The sequence below is a fragment of the Thalassophryne amazonica genome, chromosome 21, assembly GCF_902500255.1.
Source record: "Thalassophryne amazonica chromosome 21, fThaAma1.1, whole genome shotgun sequence".
Classification (NCBI taxonomy): domain Eukaryota; kingdom Metazoa; phylum Chordata; class Actinopteri; order Batrachoidiformes; family Batrachoididae; genus Thalassophryne; species Thalassophryne amazonica.
Window position 1 is genome coordinate 30,712,106 of NC_047123.1, and position 24,529 is coordinate 30,736,634.

The 24,529-nt window shown below is 41.0% G+C and overlaps 1 protein-coding gene across 3 annotated transcripts in view; it reads right to left on the minus strand.

Moving 5' to 3' along the window:
* LOC117503614 (1-phosphatidylinositol 4,5-bisphosphate phosphodiesterase beta-1-like) overlaps positions 1 to 24,529 on the minus strand; it is a 182,571-nt gene that overhangs the window by 98,301 nt on the left and 59,741 nt on the right. For 2 of the 3 annotated variants that reach the window (XR_004558591.1, XM_034162872.1), the window contains exon 3: positions 16,745 to 16,813. Coding sequence is in view for 1 of the 3 variants with exons in the window: in XM_034162872.1 (XP_034018763.1) it covers positions 16,745 to 16,813 (69 nt within the window). In the remaining 2 variants the exon portion in view is untranslated. Of the gene's footprint in view, positions 1 to 167; positions 174 to 16,744; positions 16,814 to 24,529 lie in introns of those variants that run through there. The other variant, XM_034162873.1, reaches the window with a different exon arrangement.

Below are 24,529 nucleotides of genomic sequence, written 5' to 3' on the forward strand. Positions count from 1 at the left end.
ACAACATGAAATTTTTTTTTAATTTTTGCAAATTTATTTAAAAACAAACAAACAATAAAACAAAAAACAACTAAGAAATCATGTGTACATAAGTATTCATACCCTTTGCTCAATAGTTTGTTGATAGCAGCAATTACAGCATCAAGTCTTCTTGAATATTATGCTACAAGCTTGGTGCACCTATTTTTGGGCAGTTTTGCCTATTCCTCTTAACAGTACCTCTCAGCCATTTTCAGATCTCTACAACATCACATCTAACCTTGTTGCCATGAAATATGGTGTTCCACTGGGCTCGTTTTAGGCCCCCTGCTTTTCTCCCTTTATATAGCACCCCTTGGGAATATACTGTGGCATTATGGGATTACTTTTCATTGCTACACTGATGACACTCAGTTGTACATGCAGGTTTTCTTTGCAGTCACTGACTCCAGCAGGTGATTTCACTGACGAACTCATCCCATCTGCTCAAAGTGATGTTAATCAGTGACATCACCTGCTGGAGTCAGTGGCTGCAAAGAAAACCTGCACCCTCTTGGCCCTTTCTGGAATACATTGGACACCGCTGATCTAGATAGCAAGTCCCTTCGGCTGGTCCCTTGATTTCATTCAGGGTTGCCCTAGCCAGATCCAAGGTGGATCTGCGTGTTGAATTGGCACAAGTTTTAAGTAGGATGCCCTTCCTGATCCAACTCCACATTACATGGAGAAAAGTGGCAGTGGTATGTGTCTGAACCAGGAACATTCCACCCTGAAACCAAGTGCAACAACCACTTGGCCACTATCCCTGCCACTGCTGGATCAACCTCAACAGATCAAGTTTGTTTGAGCATCATATGGTAGCGACGAGATCAGGAGGTTTCAGGCACCGCGGCATGCTGGCTCCCCCAGCGTTTCACAAAATCGTCTGGGAAAACAGTAGTTTAGCACCATGCAGGCAACCCAATTCACACACCGCTCTCCTACTTACTGGGTGACATAATTCTATGCGTAAACAAGACTAATCTGGCCCCAAATCCTTGTGCAAACATTTGATGATCATTATTAGCGTCATGCAGCAATAATTGTGATTTATCCTCTATCTGTTGTAGCCATTTATCCTTGTTGTTATCAATACCGCCATCCAACCAGCCACCCTTACACAACACCCTATTTGGTAATGCATCCGTGCGTTCCACTAATCCTTCACCAGAAACCCTTAAACAAACCTTTAGATTTCTAACAATATTCAAGTAGACAGGGACGTCAGGGCTAATGCACTGAGCTAACAGTGATGAGGGGACGGCCCATTTCAAGAAGTCACGGTGTTAATGGCACACATGATGGAACATATCAACACTCCCCGTGGAACCAGCCTTCAAATTTAAACCTGCGATTTGGTGTGACCAATCTCTGATTAGCAGTCAGTGGCTTACACAAAGACACCTATGGCTTGACGAAGCTTAATGAGCTCATCTCAGCTTCTAACGGCCAGCCGGGAGACATGTCAAAGCAAAACGCACGCTGCCTGCTAAGAAGGCTAAGACATAGTGTGCTTTGCCATAGTGTGCTTTCAACACCGTCTTTGTTTGGGTCAAACCAAAATATGTAGAATTGTGAAAGAAACCTGCCTCGGACCACGATGCAGACCAGTGGACCAAAATTTGTTTCATCAAACCGACATCTACATATTGGTAGTCTAACCTGTATCCCCCTGAGCTGCTTGCATGAAATTAAAGATGCATTCATAGAAATGACAATTTACTGCATACGAGTTGCATACAAGAGCGCTCTGAGGATAATCTCACTGTCTTTTTATTCCCAGCATTGTGAGCCTTCCATTAGTTCCAAGCCAAGGCATTAAAGCCAAATCAAACCAGACAGCCGTCTTCTTCCAGCCTCTTTTTTCTATCCTCAACAGTGGCATATGAAAATTGAAGTCATGCCTTGCGGGTGCAATCACATTAACTGTGAGTGCATACACTTGTGGTTAATGTATAATCCAAAATATACTGGGCAAATGTCATCAATGAATGTGACCAACTGGCAAAGGGAGAGTGCAACCGTGACAGAATTTAATGGCAGAGATCACATCATTTTGATCTAACTGAATGCCTGCCAGGTGCTTTATACAGCAGTGCTCCAGACTGTTTGCAGCAAATTTTGCAAAGAGTAATTTGAGAAAAACACTTCTAATATTGCAATGCAATGCATAGCAGGGCAAAATAATTCCACCTGTATCCACCTGACCGATCTGCTTTCCAGGTAAAGAGACTTGAGAATGAAATGGAGCTTCATTATTTGTGGCACTGAGGGTATCTACACAAAAAGGTTTCTATTTAAAACCTGATGGAATGGTTTCAAAGTGCAAAAGCCCATTTGGGGTGTGTCCAGCACCACAATGCTATTTAAACAATGTGAGATCTGAGAACAAACAGGTCACAGAGCACAAAGGGTTTGGATTTAATCACCAAATTAGCCATGGGGGGTGTTTGGGGCAAAATGTGAGATAAGCCAATCTGTCATCCCCTTCAGGAGTGGTGTGCACCTGAACCTGCCACCACGCTATTCGCAAGGCGAACACATCAGAAGTACCACAAAACACTCTGCAGCACTTGTATGAGTAAGATAAAAACTGTTTACTTTGACTCACATTGAAAATACATGTGCTGGGATGCAGACATGGAGTGAGTGAGTTTTTCTTTTTCTGTTAAGGTTGGATTGTGTAATTAGCAATGTGTTTTTGTATCAAAGCACAGATTGATTTATGATCACCAGTCTACAATTTTATTTCAAACCACATTTAGTGTGTGGATACCCTATGAAAATGGGATTAAATGGATTCTGGATCATTTGTTTCAGTCAAATAGCAATATGAATCATTTTTATTCATTTCAATCAATTATTCCAGCACTTTATCCTAAATTAAATTAGAACTAAAATGAAAGTAAAATAAAAAAGTTGGTCCAACTTATTTCAACTTGTAGAAACAAACCAAATAACGTCTGCTACACTACTTAACAAGATGCTTTACTAAACCTGAGTTCATGTGACCATAAAAGTCTAATAGCATTTATTCAGTAATGGCTAAATTGGTGTAACTTTAAATAATCCATGCAAATTGTTACTTTAATTGTTATAATATAGTGCATTCTTTTTTAAGAGTGTGGGAGGACATGAGAAAGGACGCCGTTTTCTTCATGTACCTTATTAGTGTTAATAAAGTCTCAAAAGGACAAACCTAAAGCTGCAAGAACGATCACACAATATTTCCGCTGGTCTCACTGAAGTGATTAACAGTGTCAGGGGCTAACGAGTGTGACTGAGGCAGCAATTAACACAATTCCCAAGAGCTGCTTTCTCATTCCATCCATCCTCTGCTATCTTTTTTCACTGATTTCAAACAAGATGATGATAACGGAGCAGCGGAAAATGGAAGCGATTTCCTAAAGTCCAACTAAATCAAAACCAATTATTAGAAATGTAGAAAGTTTGATTTTTCCGCCTGCAGCCACATCTGGATGTTTATTTAACTTTCCCCCCTTCCATATCTACAATTAAAATGATCAATGATCGTTAACATCACTTCATTAGAGTCTGCTTCATTAGCGCTCGTGCTCATTAGCGAGAGCGGCAGATTACAGTTTTCAATTAAAGCTATGACTCACTTGAGACATTTGCAATAAACCTTTTAAGGTAGACTCATTTCGTTGAAGATCTACAAAAACGGCTGCGCGGCATTGCCGACTTGCACCTTGCTGTGCATCAAATAGCTTTTTCGCTTTGCAGATACGCGAACGCTTGAAAGGACACCGTGCCTTAAAAGCCTGCATTTCCAAGTTTTAATTGAGAATAACAGATGCTGCAAAATACTGAGCAAAACCCTCAGCTGCTAAAGATAATACTCTGCTCCAATTACTGCTGTTAAACTAATGGCTTGGACTGATGGAGAAATATGCTTCAGAGTGTAGAAGTCTGAGGACCGGTGAGAGGAGAGATGAGAAGGATAGTTAATTAGCGGTTGGCGTGATGGTTGCTATGTTCGCCTGTTGAAGGGAAAGCTACCATTTCTCAGAGAACCTTTCCTGCCCTCGTTAAGTCTGCACACATACCCTCCTTCTGATAGTTTCCATGGCAGCAGACCCATCAACCTGGTTGTAACCATCTATGCAATAAGTGTGCGTTTGCCTGAACATCTTGACTTAAAGTTGGGTACACGGGATGATCGGTGTCATTTCGTCAGGCTTTAAAATGAGCAAAAACAGCAAAGAAGGTGTGCCACTCGTCAAACATGCTGAACAGCATTCCTCGTTAAGCTGTACATCAGGATAAAACTAGTCCACACAGAGGAGCAAATAAATCAATACCAGGATCAGTCGATAACGGCATTACTGCAAAGCGCCATTGATATGGACTGTACTCACTTATAAGTCACCTATCAATGTCAGAGTCTTTACAAGAGAGTCTTTTCATAAAAAAGAGTTAAAAAACGTATAGAGAGTCAATAATACAATGTGTTTACACTGCAGGTGTAATGTGGAAGTCTTCTGGCAGCAGGAATTAAAACGCCGCAGGTGACACTGCCGTTTTTCCCCTGTCTCGCCTCTGGCAGCCCTTTGGCGCTCTTTTTGCTCTATGGGTTCTTATTCTGTCAACTCCAGTTCCCCTAGATGACCTTTGCTGGGTTAACAAAATGTTACATCTGATTTCACAGCAGGCATCGAGGGACTTGGAGGCGCCGCGTTCCAAATTCCACCAGACACCGCCGCAGTAACTCAGCTAAGAATCACTAAGCGCCAACGGTGCAGGAATTCACGGCAGGGTTTTCAGTTTGGTATGTAAAATGCTGAAGTTGGCAAAACTCAAAATTTCAAGGTAACTTACAGCAAAATATTTTTAGTAATGTTATGGATACATTTTACCAACTAATTTTTTTTTTTCCTTTTCTTCTTTTGACAAATTTGAAAGCTGGAGTCATACCAGAATTCTACATTTCCAAAACTGTTGAGTAAATGTGCAAAAGTAAGTTTGGGTTATTAACTTAATATTTTTTTGTTCCAATAACTTTCATGTCACACAAAGAATTCTACTTTCACAAAATTGTTGAGTAAAGTCATAAAAATAAGTTACAGTTAACTTGTTTTTTTTGGGGGGGGGGGGGGGGGGGTTGGTCTAATAACTTACTTTTCTTCATTAGACAAATGTGAAAGTTACCGTTGTACTAGCTACAAATTCTACATTTCCAGAACTTTTGAGGAAAGTCATAAAAGCAAAGTTGGATATTAATTTTAATTAACTGATTTTAATAATTAATATTCTGCTGTTTGGATAACTTACTTTTCTTCTTTAAACAAATTTGAAAGAATTCTACATTTACAAAATGGTTGAGAAAAGTCATAAAAATAAGTTTGGGATATAAACTTAGTATTTTAAGTTAGAATGATTAACATTGTAAATTACAGCTCAAAGAATGACAACTTGTAGCTCACTTTAGACATTACAAGTAGCTCGGTTGATAAGAGCTGGACTACCAATATGTAGACCAGATGATTACAGGTGAACCCTCAAGGCTATCCATTGTGTCCTTGAACAACAAACGTCATCTGCATCAGTCCACCCAGCTGTAAATGGACACCAGCCTTGGGGAGGTAACCTGCGAAAGACTAGTTTTCTAACCAGGGCCTGGTTTCAGAAAACAGTCTAAGCCTACTTAGAAGACTCACCGTAGTAGACTATGGTTAGTCTCCCAACATTATCCATCTAATCACATCGATGGCTAAACTTGCAGATTAGCCATTTTACATTAGTTGACAATTTTCACTGTCATAGCGGACTCGCGAGTGCTGTTGCCAAGAAACAATTTTATTTACTTCCAGGTTGGTCCATCTGCTACAAACAAGACCGAGTCCGCCACAGCAGAGGAGAAGTGCTCCTGACCTCGGCATCCGTAAACATCTCCAATGGATTATTCCGGTCCTGCAACACCTGCACTCGCCGCACGTCTGTCCTTCATTCCACCTCCATCAAGTGGTGGCACATGATAGCCGCCGTTTTTTAGGTAAGACACTGAAGTTAAGATTAGCCTCCTCTGTACCAGGCTAAAAACTGTAGTTGGGTAACGTGAAACGTTAACCGACTAAGCAACTGTGTAACGACTAACGTAAAAAGATGAGTTGACTAAGTGAGTTTAGTCCACTAAATAAGATTAGACTGCTTTCCACTTCATCCTGTGGTATCTGGAGATAAGCGCCGTTTGTGTGAGCCTTAGTACCTGGATAGGATTTTCTAATTATGTTGTCGTAATGGCTATATGGACCAACTCCGTCAAGAACCGTTTTGTGTCTTTTTGCATTACAAACATTATTACATGACATGTTTGGTGTTGTCAGAAACTTTTAACAGGGTGTGTAGTGCCCTCTAGTGGAGGTCATACTTTTCATCCACCCCAGTATAAAGGACACGATGAACTATGTGTGCAGTGACAGTTATAGTTTGAAGTGCACGGCTATACTTCTGCGCACAGGGATCATAAAAGAATCCATTAGACTTGTAACATGTAACCAGCCATGTTCCTTGTGAATTCCTTTGACTCAACACACCGAGCACAGAGTTGACTTCAATAAAATCCTTTACAAGGACATCAGACAGACAAAGACAGACTGTGAAAGTGTTGGATTTTATCAGCTTGTTTGTGAAGCTCGAGGAGATGAATGAGTTTTGTTTTCTTTGGCTCATCTTTGAAGCAAACATCCAAAATAATACTCCGTCTTCTTTCTTTCCGCTGCCAATTCCGATCATGCACATAAAAAAAAAAAAAAAAAAAAATCAAAAAAGAACACCAAGGTTGCTGAAGTGGAACAGTTTTTTTATTCTGTTTAAAGCATTCCAGCTGGGGATAGGTTACACGGGAACGTTACCTCTACAGGTGCACCACTGTTCTCTTTCTGGCCTTTTCACCGCAACGACCATCCCGAGACACACTTAGGCAATTCTCTTTCTCAGGCTGCTCTATTCATCCTTAGAGTGCCTATTTCACCCGCTTATTCAGCTGCTAATTCGTTTCCTCATTCACCCACCCTCGCGGCCTGAAGCGAGCATCTCCGTCGCAAACATCTAGGAAGAGGAGGAACCTTTGATTTCTCCACGAGCAGTAATGAGATGGGTTGTTTTACACCGAGGGGAATTCATCCTTGCACAGGAATCATCTGAGTAATTGAGTGAGAAGCCACCAGGGTCCATCGCGCTGCGCTTTGCTTCTTTCTGTTTGTCTCGCTGCCGCTCGCCTTGAGATGACATTGATCGTCGCCGATCGATTGCTTATATTTGACAGATGGCAAACGGTGCAGCGATTTCTCTCATGACACTCATGCAGTCATTTACTTTAATCACCTCGGCAGCGAGCGGTCATTTGCACAGTGGCCAATCCCCCCCCAGTGAAACTGATAGTCAGGAGTAAAGTATTCCCAGCTTTTCTGGCACCAACTTAAATTGACTACTGATTCTGAGCGCCGGTGTGATAAATGAAATGAGAGAGCTTGAGCCCAAAAGGAGAAGGGGGTGACAGATGGTTGGGTAGCGCAATGGCATGTTTATTTCAACGACCACCAGAACACAATGTGTCAAATGCGTGTTTGTGTGAATCACGTCTAAACCTGGAGTGTGTGGGATCGCTCTCCATAGACGCACCAGATGACAGTTTCACGAGTCCATGCACGAAAAACGTCTCAGAGCAGAGCTCGCGGAGCAGTCACGCCCACGTTCCCTTAGCGCGTACAAATCTCTGCACTTTTTTCCTTCAATTACCCACAGCGGCGGCCCGCTGCACTCCACAAGAATTCCGAGGCACTGGCAAGAAAATCTGGAAGGACCTCATTTTCTGCAGACATTGACGCTAAATAATAAGCAAAAGTCTCGAAGGGCTTTGCGAGTGCATACATTTTTGTTTTCTATTTGGACTAGTAATACATAACCTGAGGTAATGCTGTCAAAATAAACAAAACTCAAATGTAAAAAAAGACAAAAAGCCAGTTCAAAATGTAAACTACTGAGAAGACAGCAGTGGGCACAGCTAATCTAAACGTTAGCTTCAATAAGTGCTAATTTGCTAACTGAAAAGTCAATAGTGATAACGCTAAACCTGAAGCTGCTGCTAGCTGCTAACTTTTACAACGTGCATTTTGCTTTGGCCAGATTTATTTGGCTCCAAAATCCTGACAAACATCTGAAATTTTAATATGTTGTAGCATAAACATGGAGCTTCCAAAAAAAAAAAAAGGGTTAGCATGCAAGATTGGAGGATGATCAAGAGGTACATAAACAATTAAATAAACAACTTTACAGTTTCAATAATCTAATTAATGTCAATTTTGTTGACTGGATCGGCGTGTTAGCTCCAAAAGGAACAAAAAAATGTATAATTTTAGGGTTTACAAATGTTTCTTCTCTGTTATGCTCTATTAAAAAAATGTTAGCTAACTTTAAGTTAGCAGAACTAAACTGAGTGGAAGCTAAATGGTTCACTAATGTTTTTCAAAATAAGATGAAAGTCAAATAAGCTAACAAAAAAGTTAGCTTTGCTCATTAGCTGTTAGCTGGTTATCTGAACTGGAGATGAACATAAAGTTTGTAACACTTCACAGCTGCACATGCTAGCAAAATACAAAAAGCCACGCTAGGATAGGCTCTAGCAGGGGTGCCAAAAATTGGAGCATAAGGAGAAGAATTCTAGCGGCCCATGACTGACAGGGGCCCAGAGAGGCCCGTAATACAATTATAATACTGACAAAATAATATGGGACGGTGGCCCAGTAAGATATCTTGACATGGGCCCCAAAATCCCTGGTGGTGCCCCTGGGCTCTAGCCCACATGTGGCCCTTAATTGGAATAAGCAGGTGTAAACAATGAATGAGATGTTCAGATGCCCATTTGACCCATGGAACATTTGTATCTGATACAGGTGGACATGGACGGTGAGTTTGGGGACCTCTTGCTTGGTTTCAGACCAAGCAATTTCCCCAAATGATATGGAAACTTGTTAGAATATGCCTCAGTCAGTGATTTCCCAAACTAATGAGGTGAAACTGATTGTGAACCGTCTCCAGTGAGAGCACAAAAAATAAAACATATTCTGTTTATATTCCTAATATTGATGGTTGGAGAACAAGTCAAAAATGGGAAGCTACACAAACAGGTGGGAAAGTACCAGAGATTTTCTTCTTCTTTACACATATGTGCGAGTCTTATAATGATGCCATCCTACAGCCCGAGCAAAAAAAAAAAAAAAAAAAGTTTTTTGTGTTTTTTAAAAGAATACAAGAACCATGAGTGTGGATAATCCATGTGGGAGTCAACCGTGTTAAATTTAATTTGGTAGAGCAGGTAGCTCAGCGGAATTAAGAGTTGGGCTGCCAACATGTGGACCTGGGTTTGACTCTTTGTGTCCTTGTTTAAGACACTTCACCTGCATTGTCTCAGTCAAGCCAGCTGTAAATGGGTACTGGTCTGTGCAGGGGAAATAACATACTTTGGACTCGCTAATCCTCATCCACTTCATGCTGGTGTAAGCACTAAGACTAATGAACGTCAGGGCCTATAGGACTCCTAGCCACCGGTGTTTGGCTCAGGATGGCCTGGGAACTCAATGTAACTCCAGGAGAATTTGGATTTGGGTTAGAGAAAACTCTTTTGGTACTTGGTGTGAAAACTGGACATCAAGGCATCAAATCTGCGCTGATCTGAGTGCAAATCTAAAGTATCGAACTGAGCACGCTGATTTTTTTGGGGAGTGGTGTGTGTGTGTGGGGGGGGGGGGGGGGGGGGGGGGGGTTGTCAGCCAAGTGTAAAAGCTACTTTAATTAAAATTGATCCCAGGGCTATGATTAAACAGCAACCGAAAGGACTAGACAGAATCATGGATCGTCAAAATAAAAGCATGGCCAATGTGATTTTAATTGAGATTGGGTGTTACTTTTTCTGGTAGAAATGCAACCAAGTATAATTCCAATATTTTGTGACCTGTGACCTCTGGGAGAAGCACAGAAACTCTGCTACACAAACTGGTAAATAAATGCCAGTATGTGTGCCCTATTTCACGTTTACTGACTCAACAATTACAGGCGGATGTTTGTTTTTTTTTAATTGCTACTAAATATGTATATTTAGTTTGCATTGTGTTCAGAATAGCTTGTTTGCACTTCCTGCTAAGTGACATACAGCTTTAGTCGGCACTGTTGTCCAGGCAGGGCGATGGTGATAATGTCCTAGACTCTCCCAGATCTTGTTACACTGGTGGGGACATGGAAGCTGCTCTGTATTTAGCAGCAATCTTCTGTGCCGCGAGCTTCATCTGTAACAGAGTTGGCAGCTCGCGTTGCAGTGCAATTCTGAACCAACACATAGCTCTGGAGGAAATGTCTGCTTTGGTTCTACAGCTGTTTCATCTCATTTGTTGTATTCACTGAGGAACGCCAAACGAGCAGCTTAATGCATTAAAAAGGATTCCGGTGCTGCCGTTAAGTTACACGGCCTGTGTGGCAGCATTCAGGTGTGTCTCATTCAAAAACAATCATTATGTAGTTTAAAGGTCCAGTGCAGCTCCATCATTACAGTGCGTCCGTTTTGCATTTGTGAGTAATTTGCATATCTCAACAGATCAGAGAATGTGTGAACAATCCTCTAACAGAAATCAATCGCTTGCAAAAGCATCTGTGAGGAAAATGCCTGCATGCTTGGAAAAAAAAAAACACAAACACTTCTGACATGATTCTCAGCCAAGGAAGTGTGGAAACAGAAAAAGACCCACTCGTCCACCTGGTACAAAGCGGCGCACGATGCGACACGTGTGTCAGTGCCAGTTTCCAGTTGTCATATTCATGCCCACTGCCTATGTTGTATTGTTAATCAAAAAAATGAGGGATAAGCCGATGCTGCTGTGGCACATCAGTGTTCTTTCTGAACAGAAGGTATTTCGCCTTTAGACTAGCAAAAACAAGGTCTGAAGTCCCGCGTTGTCTTGTGCTGTATTTAAAAAACACAGCACTCAGATGCACCTTACATAAGCGGGTTCACAACACACATACTTGCTGCACACAGAAATATGTATTACATAACACCAAAATAGATCCTTGTCATTTAATTGGTGGATTTAATATCACATGGCACTAATTATTTCTCCCATTGTATCAAAAAATAGGCCAATGTATGACTTACATTTTTTTGTGCAATTTGGTTCCATTTGCAAATCATTTTGGTTCCATGCGTTTCGCTCCATTGAATGACTCCACCCCCTTTTCATAAAAATCCATCCATGATATTGTTGTGAAAGTGTAGGAACACGGACCCACAACAGGGGGCGTTAAATGAACGGGCAATGGATAAGCCAAACAGTAACAATTTAATGTTGTGAAGTGCACAACGGAATACAGACAAATACAGTTCTTGGAACTACAAACAATTATATGTTAAGTGACGTGTGGGCAGGCTTGAGGATAGGAGACATCCGTCCAGAATCGAGCCGGATCCCACACGGCCCTCACTGCCAACGGATCTGAAGAACACCGGAGCCGCCAAGTCCTGGATCCCCAGGTGGCCACCGTCTCCAGCTGTCAGACCTGGTACTGCTGGCAGAGAACAGAAACAGAGTTGATGAGTGTGAGTTTGCACACTCAGTAATCCAACAGTCTGCGTTCTTTTGGGAGGGAGCACCTCCACCTCCAATCACACACTTGTGCAGCTCCTGTCTAACCACTTATCTGGTTGGAGTGTGAAGCGAAGCCGTCGCTGATCACACCAAACGCCAATCCCACAGATAAGGCAACACCACAGGAAAATGGCTGCAAAGAAGTTCAGACTATTACTCAATGTTTTAGTTCAGCAGAGAAAATTACCTCTTATCGTAGCTGATTTCTCGGCGAGGAGGTGGAGTTGCAGTCCGGCCTTTATGGTGATGGTGATGAGTTGTATGAGTGACAGCTGGTGCTGATGATGGGTGACAGCTGTCACTCCCCGTGGCTCCGGCGCCCTCTCGGGCTTGAAGCCCGCACTCCAAGCAGGGCGCCATCTGGTGGTGGTGGGCCAGCAGTACCTCCTCTTCAGCGGCCCACACAACAGATATGAGGAAGCTATCACATGGGCTTTGCTTTAACTATGAGCTGTTTAGGCTTAATATAAAACAAATAATGAATGTTTGCATTCATGCAATTTAAATAATGTCATTCACTTATAGCCTCATTGAATGGAGCATTCCATCTTTCAACTCATGCAAATATTCTCACCTTCATTCTCAATCTTCAAACATGTCAGAATTATGAGTCCATCTAGACTTTCTACTCATCCACAGGATTATGCCTCCAAATTTTACTGTAATCACATCTACACCTTTTATTGATATTTATACATACACACACACACATTTTCTTGAGGAGGAAGTTTCATCAGCATGTGCGTGTTTGCTTGTTGACACAAAGCATGTAATCCCGTGTGTCAGACACCTACTGCAAGCGGCATGTGGAGAGACTGATTACATTTCCCTCTTAGCAGTTGTGCATAAAAAGTGCAGCAAAAAAAAAAAAAAAAGGAACAGAAATCCCACTGCAGAACAGACCAGAGAGTACGCATATTATCTGCACACAGCAGTGTGGAAACTACTTGTATGGTAATTTACCCACATGAGATGAGAGAGGTGATTGGCTTTAGCTGTTGGGAGTTTCCTTTGAAAAGAGAACCCGCTGTTCAGGAGCACGCTAATTTGACAAGGTAATAAAGGCACAATCTATACGGGTGGTTTGGACCGCTGGTTTAAGAAGGTGAACAGTCACAGCGCTGGGAAAAAAATATTAGAACATAATTTGGTTTCATCTTAAATTTAAAAGAACGATGTCTTGCTTTCAATTATTCCATACCGATATATTTCCAACCTATTTAAAGCAAAAGGAGCTAAACTATTATATATATATATATATATATATATATAAAATCAGTGATAAACAGGTTTCAAGTGCTTTCAGGTGGACTCACTTCCATTAAAAAGGTGCTCCTTCATTATTATTAATTAATATTGAAATCATATTCACAGATTAAAAATAAAAGCAATACCATGTGACTGAAAACAAGAATTTAGGGATAATGTTTTGGACAATTAGAACAGTACTATATTTTATTTTATTTATTTATTGGGGGCTGTTCTTAGTACAAACATAATTTCAAGATGTTTCTTTGACTATTTTATTTTATTTATTTATTGGGGGCTGTTCTTAGTACAAACATAATTTCAAGATGTTTCTTTGACTCTTAAATTTTTTTTTAATTTAAGAAAGAATTAATCAGTTAATCTTTAACATAATCGACCGATTAATCAATAATGGGACTTTCCAAAGATAACTCACAGTATTTCATTTATATAGCGCCAAATCACAACAAAGTTGCCTCAAGGCGCTTCACACAAGTAAGGTTTAACCTTACCAACAATATGAAACATTTGTAAGGATTTTCATTTCATTTTCAATATTTAGATTATTCAATTGTTCATTCATCACTGGAAAACTGCAATGTGCATTTTAAAAAATGAACTGAAAGACAAACATTTTGACTTTTCATGCACAAATTCAAAGGTTGTAATTTGGTGTGCATCCAGCTGAGATATATTCCCAGTCTTGGTCCATGGCTGTCAACTGGATTTAATGTAAAACACATGAAAAACATGAAAATACAAATGTACGGTTGGATTTTTGCCCTTCGTTTTTAGCATCGGCCAGCTATTTGTGGGAAAGCAGTGAATGACTGCTGATGCTGTGCAGCAGTGTGAAGGGTGTGCAATTTATTTCTGCAAGCACCCTCCAAACAAAAGCTGCCTCCTGCCACTCTGACAAATTTAAGAACCTGTCAAAATCAAGCTTTTTTTTTTCCCAACAAATGAATTAAAGCAGTGGTTTTCAAACTGTGAGGTGTGCTCCCCCTGGGGGGTGATAGATTTCTTCGGGGAGCTGGGGGGGGGGGGGGGGGGGCATAAACAATTTAACTGTAAACACTGTTAACCAACAACAGAAGAAGGGGGGAAAAGGAAAAAGAAAACACTGCTAGGAGCAAAATGGATAATTTTTAGTGCGTAAATTTATCATTGAGAAGACAGAGTTTGGGGCAACCAAAAAAAGATGAGAGTAGAGGACGATCTTCATTTGCTCCTCTCCACAGTGCATCCACCCATCAGCTGCCTGTGTGCATCAAAGCACTGCATGTGCACTGAACAAGAGGTGAGACTAGATGAGGGACTAAATATGTATAAAATTTGAATTAATATTATTTATGTTAAAATGTCTTAGTTATTTGAAAATGGTGTAAAATGTGTGAAAGAATAGAAAGTTCCTTAAAACTATGTTTAAAATGTTTACAAAGGCTGTAAAATGTGTAAATGCACAGACAGTTCCTTAAAAACACAAAAATATATTTAAAATGTGTTTACCATGTGTAAAAGAATAAAAACAAAGACACAAAGATGTTGAAATTGTGTCAGTTGGGGGGGCAGCTACCCACACTTTGAAAACCCCAGATTTAAAGGATTAATCAGTTATCAGTGTAGGTGGTTGCCTTGCAGACCATCCTTCCCTGACGTTATTGTCTCGCCGTTCATTTACAGCTGCCTTCTGCTATCATCATGACATCTTCTCTTCCGTCCCGCCTCCTAACTCTGCTTTTTTTTCCTCTTGCTTTTTCATCCACCGCTTTCCATTCTCTCCTCGCTACAGTCTCTTCATCATTTCTCCTCCCTCCCCCCTCCTCATCTCATCAACCCCTCAGACTCTGTGTCTCACTGGCGTTCCCATTACAATGCCACGGGTGCATCAGCGCGCTCCATCTCCCGGTAATGGATTTCCAATGCTTCGACCGTCTTGCCCGTCACGCAGTCACATGTCTAGTTTCTCCGTAGTATCGCTCTGCGAGCCGTTTGGAAATGCATGAACCCACTCTGTGTTTACTCAGCCTCCAGACAAAGCAATAACGGTGTGCCCAAACATTTGATCAAACCAACCAGGACGGAAATAAAGAAAGGTCTTTTAAAACATGAGAAAAATTATGTATATAATTATGCAATATGTATACATGTACGCATTTTTTTCTCTTTGCTCACAAGCCCGTGCATTTAAATAGACCAAAAACAATAAATAAAAAATAAGTAATAATAATAATTATGAGTAATTCTTTTAAAATTTTTAATTGCATGATACGAAATAACAAATGTCTCATTTAATTTTTGTTGTGTCTAAAAGCAACAGTATATAATAAATAATATAAGCTTGTTAGTCCAGCGATATGTGGATCATGGCTTGTTTTTTTTTTTGGCAGCCTGTTCCACCAAAATAGCACTGAAAGCCAATATTGAATTTGAGGTTCATTACACCAATATTAGGTTGAAGGTTATGGCTGCTGAGCCATTTTCCACCAAGCGTATGTTATTCCCTCATTCTTTCATCCACAAATCAGCAGACAAAAAGGTCAGCATTTGGCCACATCAGTGTTTGACCAAAATAACTGAGGCTTTTGATCTGATTTGGACCAAATTTGGTGGGATGAGTGAGGGTCAGTCACAGACTTGATTTTGAGGGGGGGGGAAATGGGTACAAGTCAAGATTCCAAGCCAAGGTCAAAACTGGGCTCAGTGTTTATATACATGAGATATTTACAATAGGTACCCTAAGGAATCGGTGAACAATACACCTATGTATCCCGTAGGCCAGATTGATTGATCACTACCACCCATGGTTGCAAAACATTTGATATGGAATTTTGGTTACCTATCTATAGGGACTTGAATAAAGTATGATAGCCATCCAAGGTGGTAGATGAAGCCAGGTGGGAGTTAATGAAGGATTATACAGGGGTCAAACTTAAAAAAATGCTTCAGTCATATTGACAAGTACACCACATTATTTGACTGATTGCAGAGATTCCAAAAAGTTATCATTTTGGTTATCTATGATTGGTCTATGATTATCTATGATCGGTCAATTTCAGTCTGTACAGTCTGCTCCAATTTTGATTAAAATATGTAAGTTACTGGTTGATCTAATAGGGATTAATAAATGGAATGAATATATGTAAATTACGGGCACTACATTTTGCCAACCTAGGTTATAGTGACACGCCCACTTCCAGGGGTCTGGCCCAAGGCCTAATGTTACTAAATGGTAAATTGACTACATTTGTAATGGGCTTTTCCATCTTCCCACACAACAGTGCCAGCATGCTGCACAGTGGGAGCAGCTTGGGGTTTAAAGGACCTTGTCCAAGGAATTATAGTGAGATTTGTTGTTTGAAGGGGGGAATCAAACTGAGGATCCTGTATTCACAGCCCTGCCTGTGTAAGCCTGAGACCTCCACAAATACAGTTTACTATTAACTGGGAGGTTCAGTTGTACATTAGATAGAAATAAAATCATACCAAATGCAATTTGGGGTTCAGTATCTTGCACAATGAACAACAACACAATTATAAGTCAGCAACTGGGATTCAATTCCATGACCCAGCAGTTTGGAGGGCAACCACTCCACCCACTGAACTGTGGTGTCTCCATAGAAAGGTATTGTTACAAAGAAAAGTAATAAATCTAGCCTAAAATTTGCCAAAGACACATGGAAGATGAAGGCCAGTATATCTAGTATTTGATACAATCAACTTCAAAATAAAGCTGACAATCTGCACTACAAGTTCATATTTTTTTGCTTGCTTCCATCTCTAACACGTTGTGACAGACAGCTAAAATAATTCCAACTTACCTTTGGAAGTTTGGTACATTTTCCGTTCCTGGCATCTTTTATGTAGGCTATATCCAGTAGGTCTGTTTCCTGTAAACAAACAAACAAAAAGAAGCACAACAATAATCAGCATGTGTGCCGCTACCATGTTGATTCATAGGCTGGAAAGACGGGTTAGGACACAAAGTCATTCAGTGCCAGTGGGAGCAATTTGGGAACCCGGGGGAAAGAAATGGTTCAGCAACATTTTCCGTCTTCAAACCTGGCACCTGTGGCTGGAGACATTGTGGATTTGCGCATGTGCTTAAATTTTGCACATTAGCCTCAACATGGACATGATGTGGGAGTCATTCACCGTTTGGAGATGCAAGCGTAATGACACTTTGTCCTGCAAACATGTGGCCCGGTGCACAAAACTGGGACATGTGCAATGTTCCTGTGTTGGCTTCTTGCGGCAAAACAGAAAACATCTGGCACAGCACTGTGACATTTTTGGCCCAGCTCCACTGTGCACACTATAGTTAAAAAAACAAACAAAAAAAAACTGTATAACAATGTGAGCATCATGAATATTATAATGATTTAACCAGAAAAGTTTGTCCCAGCACCGCTGCTCATCCAAATAGAAACCATTGCTGCACAACTGATCCATTATTAATAAAACGGGGAGGAACAGTCATGTCTGACCTCCCTGTTCCATCTTACAGATCCAGATCAGCATCTCACAAAGCAACTTGTTATGAGCGGCAGCACAGTTGAAGAAAAATCAAAATTAAATAAGTGAAATGTTGATGCTGGGATAAGAACTGGGCTACAGTGATGGATAGTTGGGTTCCAATTCTAGGCAGGCTAACTTTGTGCCCTTGGACAAGACACTTTGTGTGCTTTGTCTCAGTCCAACCAGGTGAAAATGGGTACAGACCTTGGCGGGGCAAGTGTCATGGACATGCGAGTGCTGTTGCTGTTATTGTTCCTTTCATCCTCCCTCTGTGTTGTGTTATTTGTTTCATTTTCCCCACAGAACACTCTACTGGTTTCTCTGAGTTTATTTTCACATGGATGGCTACTTTCACTAGATTGGGATGGACTTTCTGTGTGGTGGCCATCCAGGACCCAGGTCAGTTCCATAGTGTGGAGGATATGGTGACATGCTGGACCAGTGTACACTCCCAGAATGAAATAGTTGTTTCAGAAAATGGTTCATTATTTCCAAATACTGTACCTTGAAAAGCTAAATAAAGCAAAATCTTCAAAAATTAATTAAATGATTTAAAACACCTGAAATAGTTTTTTTAAATGATTTTGAAAAATTCAATACAAAATGTTTTAAAAGATGCTTCATAACACTTGAAACTCTGAGTCACCAGTAGCTCCATAAAAGGTTTCAGTGTTTCAAAACACAGATGGACATTTCCAAACCAATTCTTGGCTACAACTACATATTCATTTGCTCATCACTCATTCATGAACCAGCTTCAGTTCACGCTCATTCCTTAAACATCCACTTATGTGATTCACAGTGAATTCACGTGTAACCAGTCGTCAAAATGGTCACTGGTTCATTTCATCGTTCACCGGCCGCGTTTATCGGTCTGGATTATTGCTTCTTCCATCTCTGTGACAAGGAGCCAGAACATGAGGTTGAAAATTAACCCAAGTGAAGTGTGTATCGACTCTGCATTATAAGCGTGAGACGAAGAGAAAAGGGGTCTCGACTTAATCTCCACCTGCACCCTCGGTATCTGACCATCTCACTGCCACGAGGCTGGTGGAAAATTGCAGCGGTATTATCTCCCAAATTCATACCAGCTTTCATGCTTCCTGAAAGTATTCTGAATTTACATTTTAATGTTTATTTTATTTTATTTTAGTCAAGTCCTGAGTTCCTTTGTGCTGCTCCAAATTCCATTATATCCAGAAGTCAAAAAGCACCTTTTATTCAGATGCTCAAGCCTCTTATGCTCATGGGGTATGAGGTGTTTTTGCATTTTAATTTTACATCAACATTGACAGTTAACATTTCCTTCAGATTTAAATAATCTTTATACTGTCAAGAAACAAAGAACACAATAAGTGCACATGTTCTTGTTACACTAAAAATTTTAACAGGCACATTCACTGGTCAGTTCTTTGCTGCACCTGTTCAACTGTTTATTAAAGCACAAAATCTAAATCAGCAAACCACATGGAAGAAACTTGATGCATTTACATTGTAGTTCAAGCATCCAAATGCAGGTGAAGAAGTCCTATAAAAGCCCAGAGGTCCATTGGTGCTGGTGCTCACCATACTTTCTAGAGTATAAGTCACACCAGAGTGTCAAATGCATCTTGAAGAGAGACAGAAAAAATCTTTATAATGACCTTTTTTTTCTCAATGTGGAACTCACTTTTTAAGGCAGCGTTTCACTGGAGGTGAGTTTAACAATGGTCAGGAACTCAGTAGCACATGTACACACCACAATCTGTGCTGTTACTTAACTAAAGGACTTGTAAATTCCAACAATAGGCAAGATGGATAAATAAATATCTGTTGGACAATATATTTTGTTATTTGACGCAATTTGGACAAAAGGGATTATCAGATGGGACAGGGATGGAGGCATGTACTGTGGATTCTTAGAGGAAAGCTCTCAGTGTGTGGTGTGTACCAAAAGAATTTCAAATGTCAGAGATGTAATCTATTTAATAATGGTCATAATTATGAAATAAGTCAGTGGTATGTGACAAGTTAAAGAAATACATTCTGTTAAATAATGTTGAAAAATGACGCTGGATATTGAAAGATTGTATTGTAAAAAGGGGCAGAAAATATAAGACTTGTTCTTCTCTCTGCTCCTTTTCATTCTGGTAATGGAGATGCTTTATTTCTGCTTTTCTGTTTTTTTTTTTTCTTTTAAATGAATGAAATAAATAAATAAATGAAATGAATGAAAATGAAATTCCCAAAATAAGCAAGATAGACAAATAAACATGCACTGGTTACCACAGCGTGAAGGGACGAAAGTCTTCAACTCCCGTTGGATGGGATGCCAATCTGTTGAAGGTTCCTTCCTAAGCCAAGGCAAGTGCCCATTTACATCTGGGTGGACTGGGACAATAAAGATGAGGTATCTTTTCGAAGGAGAGCATGACTGGAACTCAAATCCCGTCTACAGACTGGTAGTCCAACGCTTAAGAAATGTCATTGGTTGTTGGTGCCAGATGGGACTCATTTGAATATTTCACTAAGTGCTGTTCTCCTTCACACACAACAATCTCTAAGGTTTATAGAAAAAAGGTCTAAAAAGTAATGGATGATGGAAATTAGGAGCAGGTATAGTTGAGCTTACATGTAACGTGTCTGTCACATGTTGGACATGTCTGACCTTGTTGCAGGGAATCTTATCATCACATGCATGATGGAAATTAGGAGCAGGTGCAGTTGAGGTTACATGTAGTTTGAAATGCACTTGTTTGTGAGTGTTTTTCCACACACACACACACACACACACACACACACACACACACACACACACACACACACACACACACACACACACACACACACGCATACACTGAGAGCATATTTACACTCAACAAAAATATAAACGCAACACTTTTGGTTTTGCTCCCATTTTGTATGAGATGAACTCAAAGATCTAAAACTTTTTCCACATACACAATATCACCATTTCCCTCAAATATTGTTCACAAACCAGTCTAAATCTGTGCTAGTGAGCACTTCTCCTTTGCTGAGATAATCCATCCCACCTCACAGGTGTGCCATTCCAAGATGCTGATTAGACACCATGATTAGTGCACAGGTGTGCCTTAGACTGTCCACAATAAAAGGCCACTCTGAAAGGTGCAGTTTTGTTTTATTGGGGGGGGGGGATACCAGTCAGTATCTGGTGTGACCACCATTTGCCTCATGCAGTGCAACACATCTCCTTCGCATAGAGTTGATCAGGTTGTCAATTGTGGCCTGTGGAATGTTGGTCCACTCGTCTTCAATGGCTGTGCGAAGTTGCTGGATATTGGCAGGAACTGGTACACGCTGTCGTATACGCCGGTCCAGAACATCCCAAACATGCTCAATGGGTGACATGTCCGGTGAGTATGCCGGCCATGCAAGAAGTGGGACATTTTCAGCTTCCAAGAATTGTGTACAGATCCTTGCAACATGGGGTCGTGCATTATCCTGCTGCAACATGAGGTGATGTTCTTGGATGTATGGCACAACAATGGGCCTCAGGATCTCATCACGGTATCTCTGTGCATTCAAAATGCCATCAATAAAATGCACCTGTGTTCTTCGTCCATAACAGACGCCTGCCCATACCATAACCCCACCACCACCATGGGCCACTCGATCCACAACATTGACATCAGAAAACTGCTCACCCACACGACTCCACACACGCTGTCTGCCATCTGCCCTGGACAGTGTGAACCGGGATTCATCCGTGAAGAGAACACCTCTCCAACGAGCCAAACGCCAGCGAATGTGAGTATTTGCCCACTCAAGTCGGTTACGACGACGAACTGGAGTCAGGTCGAGACCCCGATGAGGACGACGAGCATGCAGATGAGCTTCCCTGAGACGGTTTCTGACAGTTTGTGCAGAAATTCTTTGGTTATGCAAACCGATTGTTTCAGCAGCTGTCCGAGTGGCTGGTCTCAGACGATCTTGGAGGTGAACATGTTGGATGTGGAGGTCCTGGGCTGGTGTGGTTACACGTGGTCTGCGGTTGTGAGGCTGGTTGGATGTACTGCCAAATTCTCTGAAACGCCTTTGGAGACGGCTTATGGTAGAGAAATGAACATTCAATACATGAGCAACAGCTCTGGTTGATATTCCTGCTGTCAGCATGCCAATTGCACGCTCCCTCAAATCTTGCGACATCTGTGGCATTGTGCTGTGTGATAAAACTGCACCTTTCAGAGTGGCCTTTTATTGTGGGCAGTCTAAGGCACACCTGTGCACTAATCATGGTGTCTAATCAGCATCTTGATATGGCACACCTGTGAGGTGGGATGGATTATCTCAGCAAAGGAGAAGTGCTCACTATCACAGATTTAGACTGGTTTGTGAACAATATTTGAGGGAAATGGTGATATTGTGTATGTGGAAAAAGTTTTAGATCTTTGAGTTCATCTCATACAAAATGGGAGCAAAACCAAAAGTGTTGCGTTTATATTTTTGTTGAGTATATTTCCAATAAACCTTGTACTCCGTCTGTCTGCTCCTCTCAGGCCCTTTTGCCGATGTCTGCCATACCTGATGTGTCAGTGAAGGTTGACCCTGAAATTTCCTTTAAAGAACTAACTTTCCCAGTTCCTAAATCTAGTAATCCTACATCCTTGAATGATTTTAGGCCTGTTGCTCTAACATCAATTTTGATGAAGATCTTTGAGAAATTGGTACGGTCGGTAATGCTAAAAAATACTATGCATGCACTCGATCCGTTACAATTTGCTTACAGGCCTAATAGAGGAGTGGAGGACGCCACACTCACTTTGCTTAATCTGCTTCTCAGGCATTTGGAGGGCAGCGGGTGTCATGCCCGGCTTTTATTTGTTGACTTCTCTTCAGCTTTTAATACAATTCAACCCTGTATTTTAACCCAAAGGCTTTTAGAACATTTTAAATTAAGTAATAATCTCGTGGGTTGGATTTTAGACTTTTTAACAAACAGAACACAGAACGTTAGAGTGAACGGGATTTTATCAAACACAGTGTGTTCTTCTACTGGTTCGCCACAAGGGTGTGTGTTCTCACCTCTGTTATTTATTCTCTAGACCAGTATGTGCCAGAGCACTTTTAAAAACAGGTTCATTTTAAAATACGCGGATGATACAGTGATTGTCAGTCTGCTGCGGGATAACGAGAGTAGCCACCGTCCTGTAGTTGACCATTTTGTTAAATGGTGTGAGGACTCATATCTTCAGATTAATATATCTAAAACTAAAGATATGGTCATTGATTTTAGGAAGAATGGTAGCACACCTGGCAACACAACAATGAATGGTCAACCAGTTGGAATTGTGAAAACTTATAAATACCTTGGGACTATTATTGATGACTCGCTGAAGTGTGAGGCAAACTGTAAGGCGGTGTGTAGGAAGGGACATCAGCGCTTGTTCTGTCTCAGGAAACTATCGTATTTTCACATTGGCCGAACCATGTTAACACTATTTTATCGTGCTTTTATTGAATCTGTTTTAGCTTTTTCTTTGGTGGCATGGTTTGGCAGTTTGACATTGAAGGATAGGAACAGACTGAGTCAGATCATTAAATGGTCCAGTCGGTTGAGGTGAATTGCAGCTGAGTTTAGAGTCCCTGTACACTAAACAATTACAGCGGATAACCAACTGCATTATAGTTGATGACTCCCACCCCCTGGCTAATGAATTTCAGCTTTTACCTTCTGGCCGTAGGTTTAGAGTCCCAAGGTGTAGAACAAAACGCTACAGGAGTAGTTTTGTCCCAGCAGCAATTGTGCAACTGAACAAATCTTAGTAGGTTTGCATATGGTTATATATATTTAGATATTTATATACTTATTTATTTATTTGCCCTTTGCACACTAGTTTTAAGCTGACCATCTTTTTAGTGGTTTTAAGGTTGTGAGTCCTTGGTGGTGTTTGTTAACTTCAATCAATCAATCAACTTTTTTCTTATATAGCGCCAAATCACAACAAACAGTTGCCCCAAGGCGCTCCATATTGTAAGGCAAGGCCATACAATAATTATGAAAAACCCCAACGGTCAAAACGACCCCCTATGAGCAAGCACTTGGCAACAGTGGGAAGGAAAAACTCCCTTTTAACAGGAAGAAACCTCCAGCAGAACCAGGCTCAGGGTGGGGCAGTCTTCTGCTGAGACTGGTTGGGGCTGAGGGAAAAAACCAGGAAAAAGACATGCCGTGAAGGGGGGCAGAGATCGATCACTAATGATTAAATGCAGAGTGATGCATACGGAGCAAAAAGAGAAACAGTGCATCATGGGAACCCCCCCACAATCTACGTCTAAAGCAGCATAACCAAGGGATGGTCCAGGGTCACCCGATCCAGCCCTAACTATAAGCCTTAGCGAAAAGGAAAGTTTTAAGCCTAATCTTAAAAGTAGAGAGGGTATCTGTCTCCCTGATCTGAATTGGGAGCTGGTTCCACAGGAGAGGAGCCTGAAAGCTGAAGGCTCTGCCTCCCATTCTACTCTTACAAACCCTAGGAACTACAAGTAAGCCCGCAGTCTGAGAACGAAGCGCTCTAATGGGGTAATATGGTACTACGAGGTCCCTAAGATAAGATGGGACCTGATTATTCAAAACCTTATAAGTAAGAAGAAGAATTTTAAATTCTATTCTAGAATTAACAGGAAGCCAATGAAGAGAGGCCAACACGGGTGAGATATGCTCTCTCCTGCTAGTCCCCGTCAGTACTCTAGCTGCAGCATTCTGAACCAACTGAAGGCTTTTTAGGGAACTTTTAGGACAACCTGATAATAATGAATTACAATAGTCCAGCCTAGAGGAAATAAATGCATGAATTAGTTTTTCAGCATCACTCTGAGACAAGACCTTTCTGATTTTAGAGATATTGCGTAAATGCAAAAAGGCAGTCCTACATATTTGTTTAATATGCGCTTTGAATGACATATCCTGATCAAAAATGACTCCAAGATTTCTCACAGTATTACTAGAGATCAGGGAAATGCCATCCAGAGTAACGATCTGGTTAGACACCATGCTTCTAAGATTTGTGGGGCCAAGTACAATAACTTCAGTTTTATCTGAGTTTAAAAGCAGGAAATTAGAGGTCATC